Source organism: Rhipicephalus microplus, chromosome 4, assembly GCF_043290135.1.
Source record: "Rhipicephalus microplus isolate Deutch F79 chromosome 4, USDA_Rmic, whole genome shotgun sequence".
In the NCBI taxonomy this organism is placed as follows: domain Eukaryota; kingdom Metazoa; phylum Arthropoda; class Arachnida; order Ixodida; family Ixodidae; genus Rhipicephalus; species Rhipicephalus microplus.
Genome location: NC_134703.1, coordinates 308911 through 328044, shown reverse-complemented (window position 1 = coordinate 328044; position 19134 = coordinate 308911). Strand labels below are relative to the sequence as shown.

The 19134-nt window shown below is 41.2% G+C and overlaps 2 protein-coding genes across 3 annotated transcripts in view; one reads left to right on the top strand and one right to left on the bottom strand.

Moving 5' to 3' along the window:
* LOC142814140 (DNA replication licensing factor MCM6-like) overlaps positions 1 to 9666 on the bottom strand; it is a 39639-nt gene extending 29973 nt beyond the window's left edge. Inside the window, exons 1-8 of the mRNA XM_075892080.1 lie at positions 9553 to 9666; positions 8084 to 8230; positions 7844 to 7954; positions 6858 to 7020; positions 6554 to 6693; positions 5925 to 6037; positions 4721 to 4866; positions 1402 to 1552 (exon numbers count right to left, since the gene is read on the bottom strand). Of these exons, the coding sequence (XP_075748195.1) occupies positions 1402 to 1552; positions 4721 to 4866; positions 5925 to 6037; positions 6554 to 6693; positions 6858 to 7020; positions 7844 to 7954; positions 8084 to 8230; positions 9553 to 9644 (1063 nt within the window). The 5' untranslated portion in view covers positions 9645 to 9666. The remainder of the gene's footprint in view (positions 1 to 1401; positions 1553 to 4720; positions 4867 to 5924; positions 6038 to 6553; positions 6694 to 6857; positions 7021 to 7843; positions 7955 to 8083; positions 8231 to 9552) is intronic.
* A 358-nt stretch (positions 9667 to 10024) lies between these two features.
* Positions 10025 to 18822, top strand: LOC142814141 (centrosomal AT-AC splicing factor-like). Of its 2 annotated transcripts, XM_075892083.1 has the most exons (9): positions 10025 to 10302; positions 10371 to 10540; positions 12059 to 12157; positions 12235 to 12301; positions 13083 to 13148; positions 14936 to 15031; positions 17138 to 17312; positions 18301 to 18433; positions 18711 to 18822. In XM_075892083.1, the coding sequence occupies exons 1-9, from the start codon at positions 10165 to 10167 to the stop codon at positions 18769 to 18771; spliced, it is 1005 nt and encodes a 334-aa protein (XP_075748198.1). In that variant the 5' UTR covers positions 10025 to 10164; the 3' UTR covers positions 18772 to 18822. The 2 variants fall into 2 exon arrangements, with proteins under 2 accessions (XP_075748198.1, XP_075748199.1); XM_075892084.1 differs by lacking the exon at positions 14936 to 15031.
* The last annotated feature ends 312 nt before the right edge of the window (positions 18823 to 19134 follow it).

Sequence of the window (19134 nt, the reverse complement as noted above, 5' to 3'; positions counted from 1 at the left end):
GTTCTTCTAACAGTCTCCTCCGTTGGTTTGTGTATAACCTGCATGTTAAGAGGAAATGGTGAAGGGATTCACTCTCGTTGCAGTGGAGGCATAGGGGAGACTGTGCCAGACCAGACCTGTGTAGATAAAAGTTCAGAGGGGAGACTCGGCATCTTAGTCTCGTAATTGATATCTCCGCCGTTCTAGAGGAGCACCATCGATTTTTTCAAGGGTACTTAAGATGGGAAAAATCCGATGTTGCCAATCGAGAATTTTCAAAGTGATCTGACATGACAAATTTTTCAAAGCGTGCCACGGCGATAAATGCTAGCGTCAGTAATACAGAAATTATGGGATAATTATGTGAGGCCACTGCGAGTGCATCTGCATATTCATTGAGGGTTAAACCTTTATGCCCTGGTATCCACACTAAGCGAATGAGTCGTAAATGTCTTGAGGCAAGGTCGTAAAATACTTTTAAAGCATTGGACATATTAGGCGCAGCTAATGAACTACACACAGACAAGCAGCCTGAAAGAATAATAGCATCTGTTATTGCTTGAAGTAATTTTCGTAACGCTAAGAGAATTGATAGTAATTCCGCTTGATAAATAGGTGTAAAATCTGGTAAACGAATCGAAAAAGACCAATCCAACACTGAAGATGCAATTCTGACTCCTGCCTTTTCTTCGCGAACTGAAGCATCCGTTGCTATTACAATCTTTATGTCTAATCTTGCCAGGTGGTCTTTCAAAATGGCATATAGATATCTACTGGAAAGAGTTTTGTAATTATTAGGGAAAATACTGTTTTGGCAGCTGACATGACCTTTCTTTTAAAAGCAGCCGAATACCGCCTTCGGAAATCGTGTCCGTCATGATGTACGACTAACACTAGCGCTACCTAGTGCAGAGGCCTGATGATGATGATAGCGCCACGCATTGCCGAAATCGAAACCGATTTTTGGTGGACGATTCTTGGGATCCACATATAATATGGGGCATAAATTTCGCATCTAGAACCAGAAAAAACTATATATAATACTTGGGTTCTTAGGGGAATAGCCATACTGACAACCATGAGGGTAATTAGATATGAAGAAATTTTGTTTCATGATTGCATATGCAAGTCTGAACTCAAAATATTGTGCCTTCAACAGAAAGGCAGTACATACAATCACTTATAATGACATCCAAGTGCCTAGAAAACCCCATCCTGCAGAAAACAATGTGTCGTGTCATGACTAACAGCCCTACAGCAATGCACTGCAGCAGAAAAACGTGAGGCCAAATTTTTTGTGTCAGTACCCCTTTGATGTTACATCATGACTCTCAGTACATCCACCAATTCTGCAGTCAGGAAAGCAGCAATACAGAATTTTGAGCAAGTGAAATTGTAAGACAAGCAGACTTGCGTACACACCGTGAATAGTGGGGAACAAACTTGCAATCAAGTTGTGGTACAGATTCTTGTCCTGGCTCATGGCGTAAATGCGGTCCCACTGCTCAGGGGTCAACTGCTGCTTCATGGCTTCTGGGGTTAGCTCTTCTGCCGATGCTGCCTTGCCTCCCAACTGCATGAGAAGCGCAGGCATGAACATATTGAGGCTGGCTTCTTTAAAACCACAAAATCGGCTCGACATACGAACATTGTCATTAACAGTCATATAGTCATAAACAGTACATTGGCGAAACAGGACAGCTTGTTAATGTTAGGTTAAATGGTCATTGCGTGGACACAGCAAAGAGATTACTGAAAGCAGTGGCACAGCATGTCAATGTAGCAGGACACAACTTTGACAATCTCAAACCATACAGTGGACTCCTATTCAACGAAACTCGGTGAAACGAGAAAGCCGCATTAACGAAACTATCTAGGGCCATTTGGTTGGTCTCCTATATATTTAATGATAAAAATTTTCAGGTAATTGGAACATTTTTTTTAGCTTACATCGGTTAAATGAAACTAAAACAGGCAAAATCCATTAATGACATAAGTGGCCACGGCAGTCTAGCAACCATAAAACAAATGCCAAAACTAGCCTAGCCAAGCCAATTCAGCGATTGCACATGTATTTACGCCGAGCAGCAATCGACGTCTTGTCGTGAACATGAGAAGACAGCCTTGAGGAACCTATAACTGAAGTTCAAGGTGAGGACCGGTGCTCAAGTGCTAATGAGATGGTGAGTGATCCCGGGCCCATTTCAGTGGCTGACAGTGCAGCAAGAGATCCTGTCATCCTGTTGCAGCGCTACTTTGAACATGATGGTGGCAAAAAGTTCCTGCCCAGCCTTTCAGCAATGGGCTCCTACTATGTGAGAAAGTGCTCTAACAAGGTCAAGCAAATTGTTATAACCTCCTTTTTTCCGAGTCAGCAATATTAGAAACACTTTTCTTTCTAATCAACTATAGTAGTATTGCATACTTCAAAATGTTTCTGTCCAGTCAGTCACAGTTGGTGATTTTGAAATAAAGTCATATTTAATTCATTTTGTGGGCTTTGCTTAAATGAAACCTCTCATAAATGGAACAAATTTTCTAGCCCCTTCTTGTGCCATTTAAGAGGAGTCCACTGTACATTCTTCAGTCAAACTTCCGGTCCGCAAGAGAGAGAAAATATAGAGTCGTACCTTATTCACAAGTTCAATATACTCCAGTCAGTAGGTACTTTGTTACATAGAGGTCACAAATACATGACCGGGAAATAGAAAAACTTTGTTATCGTTAGCGTAACACACATTAAACATAGCCTTGCACTCGAGCCACTGAAAATTTGCCGCGACATCTCACTTTTATCACTATTTCACAAACTCATCCACACCAGCATGATGCCATCTGTTCAACTTAATCTAGCACATCGAACTTCGAGCAGACTACATAACACCTTTAGCTTATCACGCATGCACGGCAATACTAACACTTTCAACCAGTCGGCTCTTCCACGAGCTATTCGTTTGTGGAATGATTTGCCAGATGATCTTGCGTCAGAACAAGACCACACAAAGTTCTATCATACTCTTAAAAAATACTTATGCACCAAAAACTGCTCTATCGCATCTTCGTAATCATCAGTGTTTATAGGACTGTTGCCGATGTTTTTGCACTATTGCTAAGTTGTAGTTACTGTCATAATAGTTTTTTTTTTTTGTATTTCACCTTCACATACTGTAACTCACTTTTCTAGTGTGTATTTTGCTTACATGTTCATAAGTTGAACTGCATTTTTGATTATATTCATTATTTGCCTATGTATGTGTAGATATTATGTATATATATTTTTCTAACATGTTATCTGTACCGCCCCTCTTACACAATGCCCCTCAAGGGCTCTGTAAGGTACTGTAAATAAATAAATATTGAGGAATTAATTATATGCAGGTTTAACTGAAGCATGTGGGCATAGTGGTCTTCAAAAAGACCTACTGCTGAGCACACCAAATGAGAATGCGATGTGACTCTTCCCTGTTTTGCATTTCCTTCCCCATTTGTTCGCGCAAAATGGCATGAGGGCTTGACAAGCACGGCCTTTGGGATGCCTAACCATGTGATATATTTTTGGTGCTTTCAGTTTTAGAACACACATCTTGAGACTACGCTTTTTTTAGCTTTTCGCTCCAAAGAAGCAGCTGCCTGCTGCCGAGCCCAGAGTGACATCACTATCCCCAACATGTCGACAACGGGGACTTGTTTTCTTTGCTATTTGTGGGCAGCGTTGTGGTGTTGTCTTTTGCGGCTTGTGTACTTCTCGCCTAATGACCCTCATTCCTGATAAATCCTCATTCGGAAGTCGAACTAAGCATTGACCCACTCGTAGTGATCAAAGTTATGACTGGCGCTTGGAGCAATGTCGAATAAAGCACAGTCGTGAACTGTTTCCTAGTGGGCTTCAGTGCCAGGTGACAACATTGGGTGCGTCATGACCACTGACAATGGCGTATGAAGCCTCAGTGTATCCTGCAAATCATTAGCGTTTCTGAGCACAATCTTGGACAACGAGCGTTTTCATCGGTGCAGATGACGACGTACCTGTTTTTGACTGCACCAATGCCTAAATCATGTTTGACGATGCTGGTGCCGCGGAAGTGTACCCGTGCAGTTATGAACATGACAACGCTGGCACTGCCGCCGCTAACCAACCTTTTACCGCACTGCGGAGCCTGCATCGATGTTCAGTGTCGATAACCGCGATTGTGGCTGAAGGGGCTAAGTTTGCTTGTTTGGAAAGCTTCAATAATATTGAGAATGGCTTGAACTTGGTGGTGTGCAAAAGGTAAGATTACAAGCTATTTTCATACGAAATTAAGTGAGATGACCTGTAAAATTAGACGTTCACACCTTATTCTCTATTGTGAGCGAATCATCATGTTAGCGCTTGTTACGATCTTCGAAAACTTTTTTAAAGCCTGAAATGCTCTAATTTAGGCCATATATGTATACATCTTATACTTCAATTTATTTATATATCGAACTATTTTGCGATCCTTTTTCAGTTCGATATATCCGGGATTGAATTGTAATGATTTTTATGTGAAGTTTAGCAGATTCAACATTAGTGACAAAATGGAGGAACCTCTCTGCCAGTCACATTTTAAAGCTGTCTGTGGCACAACCATTAGGTTCCGCTGCCTTGTAGAGAGTATGTCACAGGTGTTGTACAGCCCGTTCAACCTTATTCCTTTTTGGTGGAGTGGCAAGAAATAAAATATCACTACCGCAGTACAGTGCGTGGATGCCTGCTCACCCTGGGGTTGGTCTGCTCAACAGTGCAGGCCAGAAAGGCAAGCCTGTAGGACATCTCACGCACACCAAGGTTCTTCAGGCCACGCACACCCTCGGTCTCAAAACCTTCCATGCCTTTGTGGTGGGCCGCACTTTCAGTGCGCAGACCTGGAGCACAATATGAACAGACGAATAAGGGACAGAACAGAAAGAGATGGACAGAATAGAGGAAATGAAGCTGGCTGCTTCATGACAGCTTAAAATGGCATGGATCTGACACCTTAACAGAAGTTGGTAGAGTGGGGAAGGGGGAGAAAGCATGAAAAAGAAAAGTAAGCTGATTTGTGGCATTTTATGCACCAAGGAAGATGCACAAACGACACAGAGAGGAAGAAGTAGAAAAGACAGGGCTCAAAGCTGGCACCTCTGCTTACATAAGCTTCTGTGCTCAAATTAAGGAACAGATAAAAGTGTGCATGAAAAATTAAATTCAGATCGCTACATTTCATAAAAAGGTGATAGTAAAGATACATGAGTTACTATAGATCTCAGTTTAAATACGGAGATGTTTTCTAAGATTAGCATATTAAATGCGTAGTTCCTACTAGGTTTTATCTCATGGGCAAACACTATGGAATTTTGTGCTCATTCTACACACTGTTTACCTTCTTTTTCACTATCATGCACGTATATGCCTCTAAAGTGGACAAGGTAATTCAATGGAGTCAGCATGGGCAGTACCATTTTTACATTTCCAAGAATCTGCATACCTTAATTAAGATAATAAGTTGGACTTATAAGCATAGCATTTCAATTTCTGAGTGATCAGCAATGAAATGCTTTAAAGGGCAAAAGTGAAACCATGAAGTTGTATAAAACATAATTGTTATCTACACTGATGATGATGATGATTGGTGGTCTTGCGCTTTGTAACGGGTAGCCGTAGTTTCGTGCCCCAAAACCGGCGTGACAGAGAGATTGCTGTGTAAATAAAACATTGTTGCATTGGGACAGTATCACTCACAGCAATACCAAGTATAGGGATCTTTAAAACTGAGCGCTGACGAGGCAAAAAAAAAAAAAAAAAAAGCCCAATGGCTGCCTTCATGGCTCAAAAACCACATTAAACGCAATGAATAATCGCCTAAAATGAGATAAATGGCTTTTCTGCATTACCATTTTGTTAGAGCTCATGTGATCATTGCTCATAGTGCATTTCCACCCACCTGGCGTGGCTAGCTGGCTGACATCAGGAACTACAATGAGCGTGCCCGTGAAATCACACCTGTCACCAGCTTGGGCTACTTCAACTGCCTCTGCACGCACAATAACCTCCACACTGCATAAAAGAGAAAAGAAGTCAGGTTAGATTACATAGTAAACATGTACCAGCAAAAGAAATGATAAAATAAAAGCAGGCTTTGCTAACCTGCAACCACGCGTACTGCAAAGCCGTTCATAGCTCTAAAGCCCATATACATGCCTGGGAAACTGTTTCTCTTCAACATTTCACTTTAGTACTTCTGACCACACAAGGGATATAACAAAAAGGGTAGCCCTTGAATGAGTAAAAATTCATTTACTCAAATTTATCAATATGGGAAACAATCTCATAATTTCACTAATGTGGAGTTAAAGAGGCTATAAAAAAAAAAAAAAACATGAATGCATTTTTATATACTGGGTGAACCTTGCAATCCCATTCTTAAATTTTACAGAAGGGGCAAGCAAGGTCAGCGCATTTTCACTCTCTTTACAACCAGCAACGGTGCAAGACCTGTCTTCATCTGAATCCTGCTTTTGCTGGTAATGCATGCTATACTGAAAGAAGCGAATTTCGCAAATGGACTCATACCTGCGTGGAATGTTTCCTCGCGGAAGTTCAGCCTGTGTTTCCTGAATGCGAACCTTTTGAAAATCCACAAATGTTGACTTGTTTGTGTCAAGAATGAAACGTGTCCTGTTCTGGCACACAGGGTTTCTGCAGATGGTCGGCTGTAATCGCAGGATAAAGAGACAAAAAAAAAAGGGGGCACATGAGCAAGCGAACATAGTAGGTAATCAGCCTAGTAGCCTGTGCTGCTCGAATGAGCAGGTTAGGTTTAGTACTGGTATGAGTAAAAGCTGGTGAATAAGAAGGAGTGTCAGCCACGGTTTACCTGTGTGTATTTGAACTGCTGCTCAACACCGCTGACAACTGTCTGGCAGTCGACGCAGGTGAATGTGCCACTGACAAGCTCTGGGTGCACCGGATGAGTACGCACAACTTGGCCACTGATCTTCAACAAGCTGCCAACTTTAGCAGTTGTTAGCTCTCGCACCCTGCAACATGTGGGGGGTTTGACAATGAAAATGCGTAGCAAAAAGCTTGACGTAAATAGTGCTGAAGTGTTACTGGTGCACTGCCAGTTGACACTAGCACAAGGAACCTTATGCAGCTCTTCACAATTGCTAATTCATGTTTTTGCCAAAATTATTTGTTACAATGTGGCAAAAATAAGGTATGGCAGATTTTTTTAGTGCACATACTGTAATTTGTTAAGCTGGCATGGTCTTCATGGCAAATGAGCCAATTAACAATAAACGCGGCTTATTTCATTTAGGGCAGCTTCAGTTCATTCTACGGAAGGCTTGTTACCCAGTAATAAGCACTTGGAAATAGAATTTCTACTGCCACCTTAATTTGATCGTGCTTTAGACACCGACATCAGCCAATAGGAAGTATGCACTGAGCCTAGCTCTGCAAGGGGGGGGCAACACCATCGCCATGCCATTTTCAAGGTCCGTTCGCACGCCCCGTCCTGTTGTTCGTGCTTCAACTTGCGGGATGTATTCTGCACGACGAAACACGGGGTCTTTAGACACCTAAGTAACCGTACGGATATCGGACACAGCACATGAAGCAAGTTTTATGTGCGTGCGGTAAGTACTCCAACCTCCAAAATGGCGACACCGACGCTAGCGATCATGGCGGATGACGTCAAGAGCATCCCCCCGCGCTATAGCAAGATAAAAGTACTGACCAATACCAATCAGGCATTACCTCGAATAGTATATGACCCTGTATGTGCAGCTACGCTAACAATGTTGTGGTTTTTTGAGCCATCAATGCTTTATTTTTTTTATTTACACACTAAGTACTTACTTGTGCCTCGTAGCCACGTCCACAAAGCTGACATAGTACTCTTTTTCGACATTCACTTCAGCATGGTCCCGAACAAAGTTGCGTAAAGCACGACACAGGTAGGGGTACACACTGTAATGAGAAAGTGAAAGGAGGGCTTCACAAAAAGTGGAATGCCACAGTGACTTGTGTTTTAACATTGGAAGGGTAGCAAACTGTCTTCCCACTAATAAACAAGACAATGTAATCAATGTGACTCACCGATAATACTCCTCTTGGACGACAGTAGCAAGGCTCTGGTTGAAGCGCTCAACGTCAGCAAAGCTCACTTCGAGTGTGTTACGCTCTGGCTTCACCAGGTTCCTCGCTTCCTCAACATACTTGACCTCATTCCGTTCATTCTTGCATCTGCGTGCAATATATTTACAAATACAGTTAAGCGTGAAGTCAGGACTTGCAGTACATTTTTGCCAAGACAGAACTATTTGAGGCAACATCCAACATAAACATACAATACTATGGACCTCACTAAGTGACACGATGAATAAGTGTACAATAAAGCAAAGTGAGATGGCTAAAGGAATAATAACCAACTTAATACGAATAAGAATTGTGTGGATAATAATGCATAATGGCTAAGTTTCATTGAGGGGTATGTCTTGCTTACAGAAAAGTACCAGCTATCTCTCAAGTTGTCCAAGTGAGGAATATAAGCACAAATAAAGCATGGGTCACAAACATTCGTTTGGTGAACAAAGAGTAAAAAATGCATGCCAAATAATGTTTTAATCTAGCAACCTTATAAAACACTTCTCTCGTACATAATTTCACGCTTCTGTTTTTGATCTTGCATCAACCTGCACTACTTTGACCTCTACAGAAATTTAGTGCATTTACAGTACATATTGTAATGATGAATGTAGTGGGTCAGTTCTTTATTATAATATAAAATATTTCTTTGCCACTCTGTAATCCTTTTTTTTTTCCACTGGCTTCCTACTGACCACTGGTGAACTTTATTACATTTTTCATTATTAAAGGAAAAATCTTAGCAGCTGTACTCCTTAAATGAAAACAAGAAACTAGTGTAGGCAACCAATAAAGATTCTGTGCAAGAATTCCTCAGTTCCTTCAATGTATTCGTGTAAGATAAACCAACCAGGCAAACCAAAAGCTAAACTTGGGAACATTGGAAACTAAACGAAGAATTCAGACTTGCTTAGTTCATCAGGAAATCGTCTCAACAGAGCACGCCTTTAAGAGGCCTACGAAACGCAAAATGTACACCTGTGCCGCAAGTTCCCCGAATGGAATTCCGACTCGTGCATCCGGCATGAATAGTTGATCTAACAAGTTCACTTTAGATCTCGAACCTTGAGATCTGAACACAAGAACAGTCTCAGGCAACGGGACTGCGTGTGCCAACCGCGCGAATTATTTTTATGTGATAAAGAAACCGACGCACATTTATGGAGAATATGGTTGAGGAGAGACATGTGCATTACCTGAGAATATTTTTACATATTTCTACAGATAAAAAACAAAATGCTCCCAAACGATAATAGCTTTAGCTTAAAGAATAATTTATTTGCTAGCAAGGGCTATTTGAAACACCCGTATAAAGCGAAACAAGTGACGATCGTGCACAAAAAGTCTGAGAGCAGCGACAGCCAGCGCGCCTTTGTCCGCGACATTTTTAAAGAGCCACCATTTTAGCGGCGGCAACTCACTCTTCGAGAAAATCTTGAAACAACTTCTGGCAGCGGTCCCCAATGTCATCCTTGACTTGTACGGGTCCTGTTCGAAGGTCTGCTACATCCATGGCACAGTGCAAAGTCTCGCAACTACGTTTTCAAGAGGGAAATAACTTTTAACGCGCACTAGCAGGTGGCCCTACGTTACCCGCACAAGCTGTTCTTTCCCGCAAAAATGCGGCATTTTCGCGCGCTTTTCTGCCCAGCGTTGGCAATGAAGCCGAAATCACGTCAAGTTTTGTTGTTTTGGTTTCAATTTTTAGCATTGCAGTTATACAAAACCTTTACACAAACTGTTATTTATTGTTTTTCTTAATACTTGGGTGTTTTTGGTTGCTTTTAAAAGTTTGTACAGCATTATAGGTTTTTCATACGAATAACTACAGGCTTTTTTATCATTGATATCATCATCAACACCTAGTACATTTGTTTACATTTTTTACCAAAATATCAATTTGGGTTTTCGCTGTGTTAAGTGTCCAGATCGGTGGCATATGTCGTTTCGTGTGCGATCGGTGTGGCTTATTTCGCTCTGCGTCAATTCTTAGCACTCAACCCAGCTCTCATAATCGATATTTATAGTGCACCATGGCGACCATCGAATCGTTCATGCAGTACACGTTGTGCGAACTCTGCCGGGTGAGCCACAACGTTGGGAAGAAGCACGTGTATTCGAAGAAACATCAACAAATTGTCAGAAGTGTGTTGGCGAAGTTCCTCAAGAAAGTAAGCGCTGACGCCTGAAGTTGTCGTGTCATCTTATCTTTGTTCCCACACACGATCCTTCTTTCTAGGTGCATGAAGCGAAGCAGTTCCTGAAGAAACCCGAAGTGCACGATTTGCTTTGGGAAGATGGAGCCAAAGTTTGGTGCTACTTTTGCGCTGCGGAGATTGAGAAACACGGGAGAAACGTTGACGAAGCTTTGAGCGTTCGCAGCTACAACTTTCTCTTGCATCTCGCAACGTAAGTGACGTGCTCTCGTGTTCGTGCGTTTAGAGTTTCTGTGCCATCACCGGTGTTTTTGCGCTTGGATATTTTTATTTTGGTGCTTGGACGTGCTAAAAACAAGTATCTTTCAGCACAAACCATGCGATGCGTTGTATCTAAGGCCCGCATACTTGAAAGACATATCAAAGGATTTACGGGTTGTCGACATGCCAACGAATAGGAGCTGTACTGCGTTGAGATTCCACTTAAAACTTCAGTCAATTCTAAGAAGCTCTGAGTCGTAAGACAATGTGCTGTGTTTCAACAAATTTTGTCCGGGAACTCTGCCGTCTACATTTTCTGATCAGTGCGGCAAGACAGCCAATCGACTGTTCACGACATATGTTGGCAAAAAATTTAGGGCTCACTCGGACTAATTCATGAAATATACCGACGCCTTCAAGGCGCACTCGAACTCGCACCAATATTTTCCTCAATCGGACTCGGTCAGGCTCGAACTCACCGAAATATTACTCACTTGACTCACGGCTATGTGTTAGTGAGTCACGTTAGCATACGTGTATACTATTAGCTGTTTGATGTGGAGCTCACTCAGACTTCCTCATGAAGTAGGTACACCTCGTCATTAAGGCTCGCTCGGACTCACATTCGCCAAAACTTTGCTTAACCGGACTCATTTAGACTGACTAAAATTTTTCTCGGTTGAACTCACTCGGATTCAAACTCGCCAAAGTATTACTCACCTGGACTCGCTCAGACTCGCGGCTATATCCGAGTCTAAATGAGTCTACTGATGAGGGAGTCTGCCGACCGATGAATCACAACAGCTTGGAGTTCGATACTGAGTGTTGGTGCAGGGCAAAGTAACAGTGTCGTGTTTAACTGATGCAAAATTTCTCTTACTGATGTCAACAGCAATGCAAGTGTTCATGAATTATTCGCATGCAATATTCACGAACAGGATTTCACAGCACGTGCTTGCGTTTTTTATGACCTTTATTTCTATGCACTCGTGTAACTTGTGATGTAATGCATTATTCTCATTGAAGTGTTCAAAAGCGTAGCTAATCATTTGTGCACAACTGTGCGTTAGCCTTGTACTGGGTCACAGAAGCTGCAGAAAACTAGCACTGCCAAAGCAGGTGTTGGAAGCGAAGCTTGAAATGTACAAATCATTGACTGCATGGTTCCGAAGCCAGCTAATACAATACACGGTGTAAGTACGCTGTGCCAGATGGCCAGCTAAATATAGGCTTTGTGAGCATTCTCATACAAAGCAATCCATTGCAGACACGTGTGTAGCATGTGACACTGCTAATAGCTCAGAAAATAAATACTTCACTTAGTTTGTTTTTCTGTAGGCCTGAAAGATTACCATTTTTAACAGAAATTTATCGCACACTGGCTTTTTAGTATTCCCTGATTTAAATTCTACTTCAATCTGCTCTGCTATGCAATTAGCAGCAATTGCAATCTTGTGTAGGTTTGTGTTGCAATAGAACATGTCTCATTAATTGGAATTTCTTATGACAGACCGGCTCACGAAGCAGCCTGCAAAAGCTTTTTCTGGAAGAACAAAATCAACAAGGCATCAGTAAAGCTGTATGTCATCAGCAGCGACGTCGTTTCTAAGTATGATCTTGTTAAGCTTGCATAACTTTTTTTTTATTATTGTGCAGTCTATTCATAACAACCATGCTATTTTACAGAGCAGAGCCGCTTATTAAGGCTGCAGAAAAGGCCTACCTTGAGAAGATGGAAAGGCTGCATCAAAAGGTGGGAATGTGTTATGCTTGGCATGCTCTTCTAGACATATGCATTCAGCTTGTACTTATGTCAGTATACACTGGCTGACTTCAGAATTGTTCTCATAGCATTGGTGCACTAAGGTCCGTAAACAGTATCTAAGCCAACGCATTGAGCACATCTTAACATGTGAAAATGCACATCATCACTCAGTAACGATCACCGATTTATGGGAAGATAGGCTTTCATACTGAAAACTATCAATTACATTGCTGTAGATAGTACGCCTTTTATTATGATAAGGACCTCTATTCACGATCCATGACTAGTCACATTCTTAACGGTTAGTAAGAAACTGTAAACTGTCTTTTTTTTTTTCTAAGATGAAGCTTTTTACATTGTAGTAAATATTTCACTAGCAGTTGTCTTCATGTATCTTTTGTATTTGTTAGTTAAACACTTTCACTTCTGCTGAGATAAAATTTGCATCCTGTCTCTGAAGTCAGAAAGCTGCACTACAGGTAGAGAATCCATCAATCGGTTTAGTCAGAAGTTAATGCTAAACAAACTGAATTCAGCCGATATATGTAATCGTTCAACAAACTGTTGCATCCTTACATGTTCGAATTGTCCTCTTGGCATTCAGCTTCTGCCTCGGCAACAAGTCATGAAAATGCACTTAGTAACGGAAGTTGCCGATGTTCGTAAATGAACAGATTCTGTCATGTTTTATGAGCATTCTGTGTAAAGTGAGGTAACGTAACCATGTACATAGTCATAACTTATTCTCTCTCCCCCTCCCTTTCTTTAGAATGTCACAGCCATCCTAAAAGCCGACAAGCAGCGAGAGGACACTGTGATGAAAGCCCGCCTCGAGGTTTGTTCTGGATGAAACGTATCCGCATTGTGTATCGTTACTGCGCATCTCATTCTGTTGCTTGAATATTTCCAATTTGCTCAGAGCTTAATTAGCAGAACTAAAAGATGGAAGTACAGAAATATGGTACCTTGTGTAGCTCTGATCATGCAACTTTGAAGTTAAATTAAACTACACCCTTTGAGGCCAATTGAGCACTGGTCTCATATGCATTCTCTTTGAAGTCTAAAAAAATATTTGCGGCCATGAAGAAATCATATTTGTATTCCATGGTAGTTGAAGGCACACTATGGAAATGGTGGCTGTCTTGTGACTGCTTTGAATGGCAGTGTTGGATGTTGAAGCAGAGTTCGGAATTCTTGAAATCACAACATTTGGAAAACTAAGGATTTTTTGTTATATATATGTTACGCATGAATAAAGCCATGAAGTTAGCACTTGTGGAAGAGTACTGAAACAAATATAAGAAGCTATAAAGCAAATGTTTCTTTCTACCTCCAACTGCACATTCTTTGATAAAATTATGTATGAACTTGCTGCTTTCTAAAATAGAATGCTTTAGTACATCTACGTGCACACCTACTATATGTTCAACAACGTGAATATAGGCATTGCATGAACACTAACGCTCTTTGATTATCCTCTTGCTACCTGCTCTTTGCAATCATATTACTGGGTCATGAGAGGATGAATACAGTATAAGTGAAAGCTCATATTGAATTAAGTGCTTCAAGGTAACTTTGTAATAGAGCAGTCTAATTAAACATTAGCAATACTGGCTTGAAGACTACTGAAGCATGAATGATCTTGAGTCAAATGACAAAAGTAGATTAACATCGCATCCCCAACCTTTATCTTGAATGCTGTGTTTGACCCTTTGGTCAAAAATATAACTGATAGTGCCTGCCATTTGTCTTTTTTTCTTTTTTTATACGTTCTGCTCTCTGTGCATTTCCCATCTTGCTCATTGACCAACTAGACTTTAAGCTCATAGTCATCAGTGCACATGCAAACGGTAATCTTTACAACCAAGATAAATATAAGCAGTTTGAGTGGTGAATACCGGTGGGATGGAATATACCCTAGAATATTTTTCAAAGATTGTGGGGCCATTTTCACCATTATTATAAAAAGGCTCTCGCATCCTAGTGTGTTCACTACGTTGGCCAGTTTCTTTGCTCACGCTGCCCGATATTGTTGTTTATTAAAAGAATAGCTGGAAAACTCCAAGCAAATGAGCAGTTCATTCACATAGTACTCTAGGCGAGTTCCAATAATTATTATTTATCCATGAATTTTGGGCTCTCTGGGTAATGTAGCATGCTCCTCAAAATAATTTATGATGTCTTACATCTATTAAGGGGACAAAAATTTGTCACACTTCTGCTCCGCTTTCCAGGTTTATTGCATAGAGCTCATGTTTTGCAAGTTTGAAAAGTTTTTCATTGGCATTCATATTTAGTAATACTACCTTCTATGCAGTTTACAGACCAAATTAAACAGGGCAGTATTTGATTTGTTCAAGACTCTCAGAAATTCGCATAACCGGCATTCTTCATAAGACCAAACAAATTCTTTTATTTACAAAAGGGAACATAGAGAGTCATTTAAGAGTGTGAAGCTGTATATTTCAAGAGGCACTAATGTGCATACTTTGAACGTTGCGTAGTGTGAACAATGTGTCACCAAAAGTCCCTCAGTGTGTAGGTATTATCGGAGTGCCTGACTGCTTTTTTGGAACGCTTACGCTCTCAATGTGCTGTGAATCCTGAATGTCCAAACAACAGTACTCTTCAGCGGTTAGCGAACACGCCAGTTCCCAGCCCCAACCTGGTTGCAGCAGTTGGTCGTCGGTAAATGGAAGCTCATCATCCTGTGAACAGGTTAGTCCTGTGTAATAGTTTTCCCATTTACAGAATTTGTGTTGTGCCAGAGGCCACATTCTCAATTTATTGCTTCAGGTATGCCCATAGTAGTCCAAAAACACAACAGGGTGGTTTAGCAGCTCTCGTCTTCATAGGAATCGCTCATGCTTCCGTGCATCACGCATGCGCTCCAGGGAGTTTACTCCCTCCAGGGTGTATCTTGAACAATAAATTGTCTGCCTTGCTTGTGTTTCCTTTCTTGAAAACAGGGTGCCCTCTACTTTCCTGTGAGGAGTGTTAAGCCATGTTGATAATGTGTGCCATTCATGATCTATAAGTACCAGGTGCTTAGCAGTAAGAAAAAAAAAAAAAAAAAGGCATTCAGGCAAGATAAGCTTTGAAGAATACAAGTTAAAATTCTTAGAGGGTTCTGCATTCCCAACTGTACTACATATCTCATCTAGTAAGCGATGTCGCAGATGCTTTACAAGAAGTCATACAGTCGAACCCCGCTACAACGAATGCTGCTTCAACGAAACATTCACGGTTCCCCGTCAGCAGTCCATAGGAGTCAATGCATAAAGATTGTCACTACAACGCAAACTTTTTCTTCTGTCATCCCGCTTCAACAAAATTTTACGGTGCAATTTCAGGCTCAGATATTTATTGCTATACAGGAAACCCAATCTTTAACACTTTGATGCATTTTCAGAACCTGAAAATACGTCGACGAAGTCTAAAACACGCGTTGGCACCACCATAAACCACCGCTGTTTAGCAAGCATGGGTGCTGCCATTGCTCGATAGCGATGGGAATGAGACTGCCCTGCTTTTGCCACTGACTTGCTTTCGAGCCGCAGACGATCCGAAGCTGAAGCTCAGTCGCTCAGTTCATGGCTCCGTGGTTCATGGTTTCCTTCACGCAGCTGCTGGGTGCAACCGCGGAGCATTGCCTTTTCTGATTCCAAGGCTTATCAGTTTATTCGCGCTTGGCCAGTGTGGTACCTAAGCAGAGTGGCTGTTCGTCCACATTATCAACCAAATCAGCTAGCCGCAAGTGATGAATGATAAGAATGGCATAGAATAAGGCAAAAGTCCCCGCTCCACGATACCCTGCCTCCATCTTGGCGTTATTAGATACACTTAGTCGGCGGACAGCTGCTGGTGTTAACGTGTTAATGCAACTGTTTTGTATGTTCACGAAAGCGATTGTAGGCGTTGTTTCAGTGTGGTTTTCACCATGGCCTCGCTATGCATGACTGTGAATCGCGTCGTGACGCTGCTAAAAAAAAATAGGAAGCAGCAGAGAACAAATAAATTTTAAGTATAAACATTCTTTTGTTTTTCTAGCTCAGATTAGCTATATATTTTTCGATTTCATTACAACGAAATTCCCGCTTCAACGAAACATTTTCTGTGCCCCGCGAGTTTCAATGTAGCGGGGTTCGACTGTAGAGTGGTTATCAAAAGTCTTGTACTGTGTGTTTCACAGTCCAGTTATTAATGTGCAACATTTTCTATAAGACAACTGTTTCATTTATTACAACTACACTTTGTAGGCTTAGCGTTACACCATATTATGTATTTGTGCACCTCTGATCCTTTGGTATGTATGTTTTATTTGCTAGCTCTGGCGGCTGCCGCTAGAGTAGTGTCAGTTTCTTGGTGTCAAATGTGGCCAGTGGTTCAAAGTTCTTCTTATGGTAAAACTTCTACATTTTGCAACATAAACGTATACAATCTGTTACTCTGTGGAGAGTTGCGTGCTACCCACCTATGTCTTTCACACGTCACTATGTATTTTTGTATGAGAATGCGAGCATTCTGCCATTGCCGACTTTGTATCAAACAGTGAAACTGTCTGCACAAGGGATCGCTTCATTGCATACTGCTTCCTTTGCAAAGAACACTTTTGAAAAACTTTGGTGTTCGTGCTTGATATGCGGTTGTGATCAAATCACCACATACATATTATTCTATCTTGCAATTAAATGCAGAGCCTAATAACACTTAAATAGCAGGCCATTACTAACGGGGTGCCATCACATGTAGCGTTCTTATGTCATCCTGTGCTCTGTATAAATTTATCCGATAAAAATGATCACTTTTGTTCCGCCTTTAAAGCGGGCGATACTGCAAGGGACGATGGGCAACATCCACACCGGTGCAAAGCCTCCTTGGCTGTACGAAGAGAGCGAGGAAGATGATGATGAGGAGCCAGCCACGCCCAAACGTCCACGCATTGGAGAGGTCTCTAAAACTCCCATTGGGCCCACAATGGAGGACTTCCAGAAACATTGTATGGTTACACTTTGTGGTAGTATTTTATGCTACCTGCTCTGGTAGCACAATGCTTATGGCATTGCACTTGTGCGGTCAATGTCGATGATTTAACTGAAGGGACACTAACGAGAAAAATGGTTTCTCCTACATTAGTAAATTATCATTCACTTGCTTTGCTGCAAGAAGGTGCTTGGTAAAAGAGAAAATGCTCCGAAAGAAAATGCACGAGGCAATGCCACCTTAAAGTTTCCACACCAGTCGCCTTGATGTCATAGATTTTGATCATATCTGCTAGAGCCCATTTACTTCCTAACTGGTAAAAAATGAAGCACATTGTCTTCTGAGGGAGCCACAGACACAACATACCAAGTTTCGGGAAATTTCATTGGGCCAATGTAACCAAAATATGGAAAATCACTGAAATTCTATGACATCACTATCGGAGACTGTGATAGGAGGCTTGAAAGTGATACTTTCTACACTATTCTTTTTTTATTTTTTAGTTTGGGTTAGTGAAATTAATGACACTGAAGTTTTTATCAGTTATCAGTCTAAACTAACTTTGGTGTCACTTTGTCTCTTTACAGTAAATTGGAAAAATGCTCACTTGCATTGGTTTAGGGGAACTTTTAAAAACTACGGGTGGCTAAAATTTCATGGGAGTCTCCAAATATGCATTTTTCGTGAGAGTGCAGTGTGCATTCTGCTTCAATAACACTGTATAATTTGAATCGTATATTTTAATGAGGTGAACATTATCCGTGTGGAGATGCACCTTTCATAGTGTAGCTTGGAAGCCTGTCTACAAACATGCTCTTTCGTAAAGTGTTTAAACAGCTTTCATGCGCGGGCTTTTATGTATACCATCTTACATGTATCAGGTATTATATACTAGAGCTCTCTGCTGCATCCGTACATCTAGTACCAGCTCAGTGTCATTTGTTTTCTGCACTATACTTAGAGTTACATGCCTTACAAAGGTTCTGTATGTGCATTTCATTCAGTGTTCCTGGAGAAAAGAAAAAAGCTCAACCCAAACAGGGTGGGGGCAAATTTCGACCACTTTTCGAAGACTTCGGAAGAATGGCTGCCATCGTTTGGACGTGTGTGGAACTTTGGCAGGAGATGGCAGTCGAGGTAAGTTATAATCTTTAACCCATTTGTATAAATTTAGCAATATATCGTTTATATCACTACTGAAATTGTGGCTAAATGTGTAAGGTCATTGAATTAAACTGTATCAAGGCTAATAGATCTTTCTTAGGCCATCTATATTAGTGGCATAAGTTACTCTAACATTATTGAAGCTAAGAAATAAGGAAAGCTTGGAAATATGTCACTTCTGAAACTTGTTTGTGTTTTATGTCACAGTGTGAACCTCACAGGCTTAGTGCCCCCTTTTATGTTTCTTCAGGAGTCAGTACCGAAAGGAAGAGAAGGCTGCAGGAAAATGGAAGAAGCCAAAGGAAAGTTAAACTGCGCCTGGACAAAGACGTAACAGGAAAAACCCGGTTAACCACTTTCTGTAGATACATAGCAACAATAAATTATCCATTATTTTCTCAAACTCTCACAGCAGTTTGATTTTGATGTGCATGTGATGGGCCATTACCAGTGGGCCCCGCATAAAGATGTCATACAAGGATTGCATGTAGCAAGCAGATACCTTTGTTATGTGCTATGTCTATTGCAATCATGACATGCGTATTGTGTCGGCGTTGAATTTCGTATGGCCAAGATACTGCTGCTAGTAATGCATATATGCCCGCCCTTCCATGTTTTGGTGACCCAAGTTGGTCATCGCACTGTAGCCAAGCTTGGACTGCGTAATTATGGGT